The sequence below is a fragment of the Sceloporus occidentalis genome, unplaced genomic scaffold, assembly GCF_023333645.1.
Source record: "Sceloporus occidentalis isolate IW3139 unplaced genomic scaffold, rSceOcc1.0.p SCAF_9, whole genome shotgun sequence".
Taxonomy (NCBI): domain Eukaryota; kingdom Metazoa; phylum Chordata; class Lepidosauria; order Squamata; family Phrynosomatidae; genus Sceloporus; species Sceloporus occidentalis.
Genome location: NW_028316989.1, coordinates 38,314,345 through 38,325,844, shown reverse-complemented (window position 1 = coordinate 38,325,844; position 11,500 = coordinate 38,314,345). Strand labels below are relative to the sequence as shown.

At 45.1% G+C, this 11,500-nt stretch overlaps 1 protein-coding gene across 1 annotated transcript; it reads left to right on the top strand.

Moving 5' to 3' along the window:
• Positions 1-2,169: 2,169 nt before the first annotated feature.
• Positions 2,170-10,923, top strand: ARPP19 (cAMP regulated phosphoprotein 19). Its single transcript, XM_089538859.1, has 3 exons — positions 2,170-2,366; positions 8,059-8,181; positions 10,021-10,923. The coding sequence occupies exons 1-3, from the start codon at positions 2,322-2,324 to the stop codon at positions 10,189-10,191; spliced, it is 339 nt and encodes a 112-aa protein (XP_089394985.1). The 5' UTR covers positions 2,170-2,321; the 3' UTR covers positions 10,192-10,923.
• Positions 10,924-11,500: the final 577 nt, after the last annotated feature.

Sequence of the window (11,500 nt, the reverse complement as noted above, 5' to 3'; positions counted from 1 at the left end):
TCTACATATTCTTAGAGATGAGTCATGCCTGAAACCCTGGAGAGTCACTGCCCATTGAATTGACAAGACTGGGCTAAATAAACTTATAGTTTGACTCACTACAAGCCATCTTATGTCCCTAGCTGTGGCTCAGAGCATGCCAAAGTAAGTTTAAATATCTCACAACTGCATAAGTATGCTTTATACCTGATCATTTGTTATCACTCTGTAGTGCACCTGAACAAAATAGCTTCATACCTCATACCAAACCTCATAAAGACTTAAAGGTGAAGTCAAATGCTTTCACAGCCAGCCTCCATAGATTTTGGTAGGTTTTTCAGGCTTTGTGGCCGTGTTCTGGAAGAGTTTATTCCTGATGTTTCGCTCTGAAGATGCCAGCCACAGATGCTGCGAAACGTCACGAAGAAACTCTTCCAGAACACAGGCAAATAGATTTTTGTGGGTTTTTCAGGCTAAGTCTTAAAGGTGCTGCTGCATTCCTTTTCTTCCCTCACCTTCCTTCCTTCCTTCCTTCCTTCCTTCCTTCCTTCCTTCCTTCCTTCTCTCTATGCCTCAAGAGACTAACAGGGCTACTGTATCTATGTGGGATCTGGTGGCAGTCCTGTGCTCAAAAAATAAAACTCATTTGAATCAAAAGAAACTTTATTGATCAACTTGCGCAGAATGCATCCATTAACACGTTTTTGCAAAGTCTGAAATGAAAAGGAATATCCCAACTACTTAACTCTCCCAAGGCCCTCCCAACCAACCCCAGGTCCCAAGCGAAAGCCACTGAAAGCGGAGGTTGCCATAGAGAGGGACCATTTCTGTTTATACCCCCCTTTCCCCCCCCAGACAGTCACAGAGTCAGAGTTGGAAGAGACCTCAAGGGCCAGCCAGTCCAGCCCCATTCTGCCATGCAGGAACTCTCACTCAAAGCATCCCCATTGACAGATGGCCACCCAGCCTCTGCTTAAAGACCTCCAAGGAAGGAGACTCCACTACACTCCGAGGAAGGAGTTTGTTCCACTGTCGAACAGCCCTTACTGTCAGGAAGTTCTTCCTAATGTTGAGGTGGAATCTCTGTTCCTGGAGCTTGCATCCTTTGTTCTGGGTCCTATTCTCTGGAGCAGCAGAAAACAAGCTTGCTCCCTTCTCAATATGACATCCTTTGAAATATTTAAACAGGGCTATCATATCACCTCTTAACCTTCACAGGTTAAACATCCCCAGCTCCCTTAGTCGTTCCTCATAGGGCTTCATGGTTACCAGACCCTTCACCATTTTAGTTGCCCTCCAGTTTCTCCACATCTTTTTTGACTTGTGGTGCCCAGAACTGGACCCAGTATTCCAGGTGGGGCCTGACCAAAGCAGAATGGAGTGGCACTATTACTTCCCCTGATCTAGACACTATCCTTCTGTTGATGCAGCCTAGAATCGCATTAGCCTTTTTAGCTGCCGCATCACACTGTTGACTCATGTTCAACTTGTGGTCTACCTGGACTCCCAGATCCCTTTCAGACGTAGTTTTCATTCAGCCAGGTGTCCCCCATAATCCTATATCTGTGCATTTCATTTTTCTGCCCTCAGTGCAGTACCTTACATTTAAATTTACATTTACATTGACCTAACCTTGAAGACCTGGCTTCCCAGGCTTCACTCTCAGCCACAGCTTGAAGTAATGCTGATAACCAGGCTACAGCTGTTGTTATTATTACTATCTCTATAACTATTATTATTAGATTTGCACAGCGCAGTACATACAAACAATAGAATAGATGAGAGTAAAGACAGAGTAAACCTGCCCATTGCATACAATCTAAGAAATAATGGCATAATAGGTATAAATAATACATAACACAGGAAAGGGTTCAATGATGTAAAGCAGGCTCCGCTGGGCCCACAACAAACTCCGACTCCCAGCATTCCCATAGCCTTTGAGCCAGAAAAGGAGTTAAAGCGGTGCCAAACCGGGTTATTTCTCCAGTGTGGATGCAGCCTAACTGCCAGGACCCAGGAGGAGGCGCCTTGATGGAAGGCCTGCGCGCGCATCGAGGCATTCCCTCTAAGAACTACGACTCCCAGCGTGCCACAGCCCCGAGAAGATGACGCAGACGACGTCGAGATCTCGCGAGAGGCGCGCAAACCCCGCCCCCTCCGACGTGCCGCCTCATTCATTTGGCCCCCAGGCTGAAGAGGAGGAGGAGGGAAGGCAATCTCGCGGAGGCGGAAGAAGAAGCTTGAGCCCTTTGGCTCGCCGTCGGAGGGAGGGCGGCCATCTTGGGTGTGCGGCCTTCGCCGGCTAGAGGCCTCTATTCTCTCGGCGCGGCTGTGAGGGAGTCATGTCGGCGGAGGGCGCGGAGCTCGCCTCGGCCGAGGAGCAGAAGGTGAGAAGGAGGAGGCCGGGAAGGGGCAGCGCGAGGGGCGGAGGAGCCCAGGCGGAGGCCGCCCCCTTTGGGCCTGGGTTACACGGGGAATTCCTGGCCCAGAGGGAGGCGTTACTGGCCCAGTGTTCTCCTGAGGGCAAGTACGCTCCTCTAGGGTTCCCTATGGGCAAGGATTCCCCAATGGTTCTCTATGGGCACGTGCAGTTTTCTCCCATGGGCAAGTATTCCCCTGTGTATCCCTATGGGCAAGTATTCCCCTGTGTATCCCTATGGCAAGTGTATCCCTATGGGCAAGTATTCCCCTCTGTTTCCCTATGGGCAAGTATTCCCCTGTGTATCCCTATGGCAAGTATTCCCTTCTGTATCCCTATGGCAAGGATTCCCCTGTGTATCCCTATGGCAAGTATTCCCTTCTGTATCCCTATGGCAAGGATTCCCCTGTGTATCCCTATGGGCAAGTATTCCCTTCTGTATCCCTATGGCAAGGATTCCCCTGTGTATCCCTATGGGCAAGTATTCCCCTCTGTTTCCCTATGGGCAAGTATTCCCCTGTGTATCCCTATGGGCAAGTATTCCCCTCTGTTTCCCTATGGGCAAGGATTCCCCTGTGTATCCCTATGGGCAAGTATTCCCCTGTGTATCCCTATGGCAAGTGTATCCCTATGGGCAAGTATTCCCCTCTGTTTCCCTATGGGCAAGTATTCCCCTGTGTATCCCTATGGCAAGTATTCCCTTCTGTATCCCTATGGCAAGGATTCCCCTGTGTATCCCTATGGCAAGTATTCCCTTCTGTATCCCTATGGCAAGGATTCCCCTGTGTATCCCTATGGGCAAGTATTCCCTTCTGTATCCCTATGGCAAGGATTCCCCTGTGTATCCCTATGGGCAAGTATTCCCCTCTGTTTCCCTATGGGCAAGTATTCCCCTGTGTATCCCTATGGGCAAGTATTCCCCTCTGTTTCCCTATGGGCAAGGATTCCCCTGTGTATCCCTATGGGCAAGTATTCCCCTGTGTATCCCTATGGCAAGTGTATCCCTATGGGCAAGTATTCCCCTCTGTTTCCCTATGGGCAAGTATTCCCCTGTGTATCCCTATGGCAAGTATTCCCTTCTGTATCCCTATGGCAAGGATTCCCCTGTGTATCCCTATGGCAAGTATTCCCTTCTGTATCCCTATGGCAAGGATTCCCCTGTGTATCCCTATGGGCAAGTATTCCCTTCTGTATCCCTATGGCAAGGATTCCCCTGTGTATCCCTATGGGCAAGTATTCCCCTCTGTTTCCCTATGGGCAAGTATTCCCCTGTGTATCCCTATGGGCAAGTATTCCCCTCTGTTTCCCTATGGGCAAGGATTCCCCTGTGTATCCCTATGGGCAAGTATTCCCCTGTGTATCCCTATGGCAAGTGTATCCCTATGGGCAAGTATTCCCCTCTGTTTCCCTATGGGCAAGTATTCCCCTGTGTATCCCTATGGCAAGTATTCCCTTCTGTATCCCTATGGCAAGGATTCCCCTGTGTATCCCTATGGGCAAGTATTCCCTTCTGTATCCCTATGGCAAGGATTCCCCTGTGTATCCCTATGGCAAGGATTCCCCTGTGTATCCCTATGGGCAAGTATTCCCCTCTGTTTCCCTATGGGCAAGTATTCCCCTGTGTATCCCTATGGGCAAGTATTCCCCTCTGTTTCCCTATGGGCAAGTATTCCCCTGTGTATCCCTATGGGCAAGTATTCCCCTCTGTTTCCCTATGGGCAAGTATTCCCTTCTGTATCCCTATGGGCAAGTATTCCCCTCTGTTTCCCTATGGGCAAGTATTCCCCTGTGTATCCCTATGGCAAGTATTCCCTTCTGTATCCCTATGGGCAAGTATTCCCTTCTGTATCCCTATGGCAAGGATTCCCCTGTGTATCCCTATGGCAAGGATTCCCCTGTGTATCCCTATGGCAAGTATTCCCCTGTGTATCCCTATGGCAAGTATTCCCCTGTGTATCCCTATGGCAAGTATTCCCTTCTGTATCCCTATGGCAAGGATTCCCTTCTGTATCCCTATGGCAAGGATTCCCCTGTGTATCCCTATGGCAAGGATTCCCCTGTGTATCCCTATGGCAAGTATTCCCCTGTGTATCCCTATGGCAAGTATTCCCCTGTGTATCCCTATGGCAAGTATTCCCCTGTGTATCCCTATGGCAAGTATTCCCTTCTGTATCCCTATGGCAAGTATTCCCTTCTGTATCCCTATGGGCAAGTATTCCCCTGTGTATCCCTATGGGCAAGTATTCCCCTGTGTATCCCTATGGCAAGTATTCCCCTGTGTATCCCTATGGCAAGTATTCCCCTGTGTATCCCTATGGCAAGTATTCCCCTGTGTATCCCTATGGCAAGTATTCCCCTGTGTATCCCTATGGCAAGTATTCCCCTGTGTATCCCTATGGCAAGTATTCCCCTGTGTATCCCTATGGGCAAGGATTCCCCTGTGTATCCCTATGGCAAGTATCCCCCTGTGTATCCCTATGGGCAAGGATTCCCCTGTGTATCCCTATGGCAAGTATTCCCCTGTGTATCCCTATGGGCAAGGATTCCCCTGTGTATCCCTATGGCAAGTATCCCCCTGTGTATCCCTATGGCAAGTATTCCCTTCTGTATCCCTATGGGCAAGTATTCCCCTGTGTATCCCTATGGCAAGTATTCCCCTGTGTATCCCTATGGCAAGTGTATCCCTATGGGCAAGTATTCCCCTCTGTTTCCCTATGGGCAAGTATTCCCCTCTGTTTCCCTATGGGCAAGTATTCCCCTCTGTTTCCCTATGGGCAAGTATTCCCCTCTGTTTCCCTATGGGCAAGTATTCCCCTGTGTATCCCTATGGGCAAGTATTTCCCTCTGTTTCCCTATGGCAAGTATTCCCCTGTGTATCCCTATGGGCAAGTATTCCCCTGTGTATCCCTATGGGCAAGTATTCCCCTCTGTTTCCCTATGGGCAAGTATTCCCCTCTGTTTCCCTATGGGCAAGTATTCCCCTCTGTTTCCCTATGGCAAGTATTCCCCTGTGTATCCCTATGGCAAGTATTCCCCTGTGTATCCCTATGGGCAAGTATTCCCCTGTGTATCCCTATGGCAAGTATTCCCCTGTGTATCCCTATGGCAAGTATTCCCCTGTGTATCCCTATGGGCAAGTATTCCCCTCTGTTTCCCTATGGGCAAGTATTCCCCTGTGTATCCCTATGGGCAAGTATTCCCCTGTGTATCCCTATGGGCAAGTATTCCCCTGTGTATCCCTATGGCAAGTATTCCCCTGTGTATCCCTATGGGCAAGTATTCCCCTCTGTTTCCCTATGGGCAAGTATTCCCCTGTGTATCCCTATGGGCAAGTATTCCCCTGTGTATCCCTATGGCAAGTATGGTTTCCCTATGGGCAAGTGCTGCCATTTGTTTCAGTGCCTCCCTCTGCCCTTTACTCTCTCTCTCTGACCCACAAAAGGGAGTGACTCCACTTCTGCTTCCCCTTCAGCACTCCAGGTAAGAGGAGGCAGGTGGCTCCCTTTTGGAGGCCTGCCCTCCTGCCCCCTCAAAGCGCCTCCTGGCTGCCTTGGGCCACTGCTGGGCCAGTTCCCAGGCCGCCCTGGGCCCACCTGCTCCCTTCTCCTTGAGATCCATTGGTCTCAGGAACGTCCGGGGGGCATCCTAGAGTTGGAGGAGATCCCAAGGGCCCCCCAGTCCAACACCCTTTTGCCCACAGGAAGACACAACCAAGGCATCACCAACAGCCAAACAACGGCTTTTAGAATTTCAGATGGAATTTGATGGTTAAGCCATAGATATCTAAGACCACCCCTAAGAAATAGAATGGCCTGTAATATGAGTTCAGTTACAAATGCATAATCGAGACTTGTGTATTATGACTGGTTCATATTCACAATCTCTACATTTTATAGATTCCTATGAAATGGACGGAGCGGGTTTCAACCCTTATAAGTGTTGAAGGGGTTATTGTTGTTGTTGCTGTTATTATAGAATCATAGAGTCGGAAGAGACCTCAAGGACCGTCCTGCCATGCAGGAATTCACAATCAAAGCATCCCTGACAGATGGCCATCCGACCTCTGTTTAAAGACTTCCAAGGAGGGGACTCCACCACTCTCTGAGAAAGGAGTAGATTTCTCTGTCAAACAGCTCTTAACTATCAGGAAGTTCCTTCTAATGTTGAGCTGGAATCTCTTTTCCTGTAATTTGAATCCATTTTGCTCTGGATACTATTCTCTGGAGCAGCAGAAAACAAGCTTGCTCCCTCCTCAATATGACATCCTTCAAATACTTAAACGGGGCTATCATATCACCTCTTAACCTTCTCTTCTCCAGGCTCAACATACCCACTTCCCTTAAGTCTTTCCTCATAAGGCATGGTTTCCAGACCTTTCAGTTTTGGTCTCCCTCTTTTGGACACTAGCATAGTAGTAGGTGGATCCCTTCCCCTCACATTTGATGGCCATTCACAACCTATGATGATTTCTAACTGGTGGAAGAAAGGCAGATTGGTGCACACTTTTTGACCCACAAAGCTAAATTCAGCTCTGCTGTCACATATTTTGGGCCGTTTGACAACCACACATTTTGGCCCGGTTTTGCAAAATGTCACAAGCCTTCATAAGATGGGACATAATACCTTGCTTGTGAAGATTAAATTCACTGGGGAAAAAGGTAAAGTTTTCCCTTTGACATGAATGTCTAGACCTAATTGACTGTAGGGGCATTGCTCATCTCTGTTACTAAGCCAGGGGAGCCAGCATTGTCACATGTGGCCAGCATAGCGCATGGGATGCTGTTGCCTTCCCACCAAAGGGGCACCTATTTATCTACGCTTGCCCTCCGTTTTCATGGACTTGGGACCTGCGTCTCTCACTTATATGTGAGCCGCAGATCGAGGGGGATAAAATGGGGCTTGAATATTGGCAGTTTTCGCAGGGGGGAGGTCCGTAATGGATCCCCCACGGAAATGGAGAGGTGACTATATTTGCACTTTTACATGCTTTCAAATGGCTAGATTGTCAGAAGCTGGGACTAGTGACAGGAGCTCACTCCCTTAGACTTTGCAGTCTTCAGAGCCAGTGTCTTAACTGCTGAGCCACTGAGTCCCTTAAGTTAACTGAATTGGGCTTTATGTTAACTGAGCCTTGGAAGTGGCAGCCAGGCTAGAAGAGATTTATAGTGTCAACTTTATGGGTAGGTATCCACTTGTGCTTTGTTCTTCTCTGTGGAAGGGGAGAGGACTGGAACTTATCTTAATTTGCCAGATCTAGGGCAGAAGAGACTGTTATACTTACCCACCTATTTCCAGTACTCTACTTTTGTTCTGGATTGAGATACTTCTAAGCAATTTTGAGAGCCAATCCTGACCAAAAATAATGGTAGTAATGTAGGAAAACTCTGGAGGGATAGAATCAGCTCTGTACATCAGAAGGTTTGCAAGTGTGCATGTGTTATATTAAAGCATCGTAATGTACACAGTTCTGTAAAAATCATATGTAATGTATAATTCATCTACTGGGAACATTTATGGAATGCAGAATATGTTGGATATGGCCGGCATTATTTTTCTAGCTGATGAAGTTTGAATATTTAAAGATTGGGCGTATTGTGAAATCACAATAGGAATCTTAGGAAGGTGTAGTGATACCATGTAAATATTCTTTGTTTTTTCAGGAAATGGAAGACAAGGTGATTAGTCCTGAGAAGGCTGAAGAAGCCAAGTTGAAAGCCAGATACCCTCATCTGGGACAAAAGCCTGGGGGCTCAGATTTCTTGAGGAAGCGACTCCAGAAAGGAGTGAGTAAGACTAGCCAAACAACATTGTTGAAGCTATCTAGTCAAGGAGAGCCTCTTAATCTCATTTTTGCTTGTGCTGCAGTAAAACATGCTTTGAAACCTTCACCCCAATCCTAAAAACCTTTCCTCAGTGGTAAAGATGCTTTGATCCAATTGAGTTTCAGTGAAAGCATACCTAGAAGCAGATTTTTAAAACTATCTGGTGCCTTCCTGAAAAAAAACGTTGGTTCATATACTTCCTGTACTTTTAAACCCAGTCATTCTTTACATTTCATTAGCAAAAACTGGGAACATTTTGTGTAAACATTTTGAAATGTTTCCTCTTGTGTAGCTTCAGGGATTCATCAGTTCTAAGAGAAAGCAAAACTGTAACACAAATCCTGATTTTATTTTCCAGTGTAAGGTGTATTTCAGTAATGTACACAGATTCCCCCCCCCCCCCCCAAAGGGAAGACTAAATAGCTTTCTTAAAACTGCCAACTAAAATTGTTCTTATTTTATATTAGTAGGGAGTTTTTCTTCATAGCATCTTCTTAAACTCTGGATACATTTAATTGTGCAAAATAGATTGTCACAAACCTTCTGAAAATAGATGAGACAGACATCTTTATATAGTTTACATATGAAGATTAAAACCACTGACTTTCTGTTGTTCTAAGAACTATTCTAAAATTGCTTAATTCTTTTGTGTCCTGGTTAAGGGACAGTTTACTGACTTCCATTCAGGTACTGATTACATTATGGAACCAGATTCCCTAAGGGAACACAAATTGCTTTGCTTGTACATTTGTGTAACCCCTTTAACATTTGAAAGGTCCTTCTGAAAGGATTCACAATAAAAGCAGATGCAGTATCCAGAGTGTTACAGTAGGTGCTTTTTTCTCTTTGCTGCTGTGTGGTAAGGTAATCTTTTATTTCATGGCTCACCAATGGCAGGTATGGTATATGTATGTACACATACGAGAAATAAGTCTTATGTATGGTTAGCACAGTATATTACATTTTTATCCTGCCCTGACTTCAAAGCTTAGGTTGGCATAGCTGGTTTTAACCCCATGGCAACTCCCCCGCCCTGTTCTTTCAAATAGTCTGTGATGTAAGTTAACTTAGGACTGAAACAGACAGGCCAAATTAAAGCTGCTTCGGGTCACGTTGGAGATATGCTGTTTAAATGATGCATGCATCCTAAGAGGCCAGAAATCACACCAAAGCCATTCTCCAGTCCTAAGGACTGGAGCGCAGCTTTGGAACAGCTTCCAGCCTCTTAAGATGCATGTGTCATTTAAACAGCATACCTCCCAAGTGACCTGAAGCGGCTTTATTTTGGCCTGTCTGTTCGGGCCCTTCGACTACCTAGCCTGATAGTAACCACAACTCCACTAAGACTCTGAAAGAGAAACAAATGAAAAGGAGATGGGCTGTTAATGTATACCTTGCACTCATTTATCCAAACAATGATTCTGTTTGTGAGAAAATACTAGCAGCCAAGATTACGACTCTGTTCATAATCTTATCACACAATATTCTTTATGGTTTTTCTGGGTTGAAATCTGTTCAGACTGTACTTCATTCTTGCACGTTTTGGATTCCCATACTTGCCTTGTTCATTAAGCTAGACAATATGCTGCAAGCAATCTTGGGTGTTTGATGATAGTCAAGCCAGCTTCTCCACCATTTACAAAGTTGGTCTTCAATTAACAGGCTAAATTATAACTGTTTTGTACAATTATTAGCTTAATTCTTTAAATACACATGAGCTAAATTAAATAATCTCAGACAGCTAATTCTTATATATAAGCCTTTCTGTTTTACTTATTTCATTGACATTTTGCTTTACAGCAAAAATATTTTGATTCTGGGGATTACAATATGGCAAAAGCAAAGATGAAGAACAAGCAACTCCCAACGGCAGCTCCTGATAAGACTGAAGTTACAGGTGACCATATTCCCACACCACAGGACCTCCCACAGCGGAAACCGTCTCTTGTTGCCAGTAAGCTGGCTGGCTGACTAGACTGACAGAACTGCATGAATCTTCTCATTCCCTTAATCTTTCCTTAATAGTTAAACTTCTCACATTTTTGTTTCCACTAAGTCATTGACTGACCGCTTTGCAGGTAGTGGTAGCGTGTGCTGCTATTGTAAGAGGATCCTGTTAAGAATTCAGTTGTGCAGTCCTTGGATGAATTGAGAACAATGCACTGATATAAAAAGGACACAATTTGTTGGAGCAATGTAATCTACTTGAAAAATGTACATATTACCTATTGCTAGTGTAGGGCTGGTTCCAGCAATTGACATAGCAAGATTGATTTTTTTAAATGTTTCTGCTTTCTTTATTTTTTGCTTTCTTTAGTTTCCTCAGTTTAAGAGAGTAGTATGTTTGTACTGAATACAACCTCTTGTGTTTCTTCTTGTGTTTTGGTTTTAGACTGCAAGTTGCTAGAAGGTAAAGCATGTAATTAAAGAAGATGGGGCTCTGACTTAATTTGTGTATCTGCTCTTGAACTTGAATGGCCTTAAACCTACGTCAGCTTTAACAATAGATTTTTTTACTTGGGCAATATTTGCTCGTTCTGGTGTACTACTTGTAAACCTTGTGCTTATTGACAACTGCCTGTTGAAGCTGGTATTCCATTTGGTCCTATAATGTAGAACACATTTTTAAGTGGATGAAGTGTGCATGTGCATAGACTGAATTCACTTTCGTGCCATTTATGTAAATAAGATCGTTTTGCACAATTTTTGCAACTTATCTGTTGACTTTACATTTTAAAAAGTGCCAACTGGAAGCACAAATGATTCTGTACCTTTGGAACTCACAATATTCATTTGATTCAACTACCTTATTAAAAGTAACAGGCTTGTTTAGGTTCTCAGAAGCACCTAAAATACTATGCTGGATCAGCTTTGCTATTACATCCTGTGTGTGATAATAATGGCCTACAGTTTAAATATATACAATAGAGCCCTTTCATACTATACAATTATAGCACTATATTCTGCTTTCACTGTCTTGCCCACATCCAGTCAAATCCTGGGATGTATAATTTAGGGAACTGATTACAGTATTTAGAAGTCTTTGTCAGATAGCTTTACTGACCCAGTAAATTACAAAACCCAGAATTCCATAGGATGTGGCCATGCCCATTAAAGTAGAATATAGTGTGATAACTGTGTTGATGGAAAGGTCCCACAGAACACGTAAGCTAGTGTACCTAAGGTAGTTCCACTTCAGAGGGACTAAATGTAATGGCAAGTGTATCACAAGCAACTTGCAGATCACGCTGTGTATGGTGTTCCAGTGCTATTTACTATA

Coding starts and splice junctions, on each gene's coding strand:
- ARPP19 (XM_089538859.1), top strand. CDS start 2,322: ATGTCGGCGGAGGGCGCGGAGCTCGCCTCGGCCGAGGAGCAGAAG. Junction 2,367..8,058: donor CCTCGGCCGAGGAGCAGAAG/GTGAGAAGGAGG, acceptor TTGTTTTTTCAG/GAAATGGAAGACAAGGTGAT. Junction 8,182..10,020: donor GGAAGCGACTCCAGAAAGGA/GTGAGTAAGACT, acceptor TTTGCTTTACAG/CAAAAATATTTTGATTCTGG.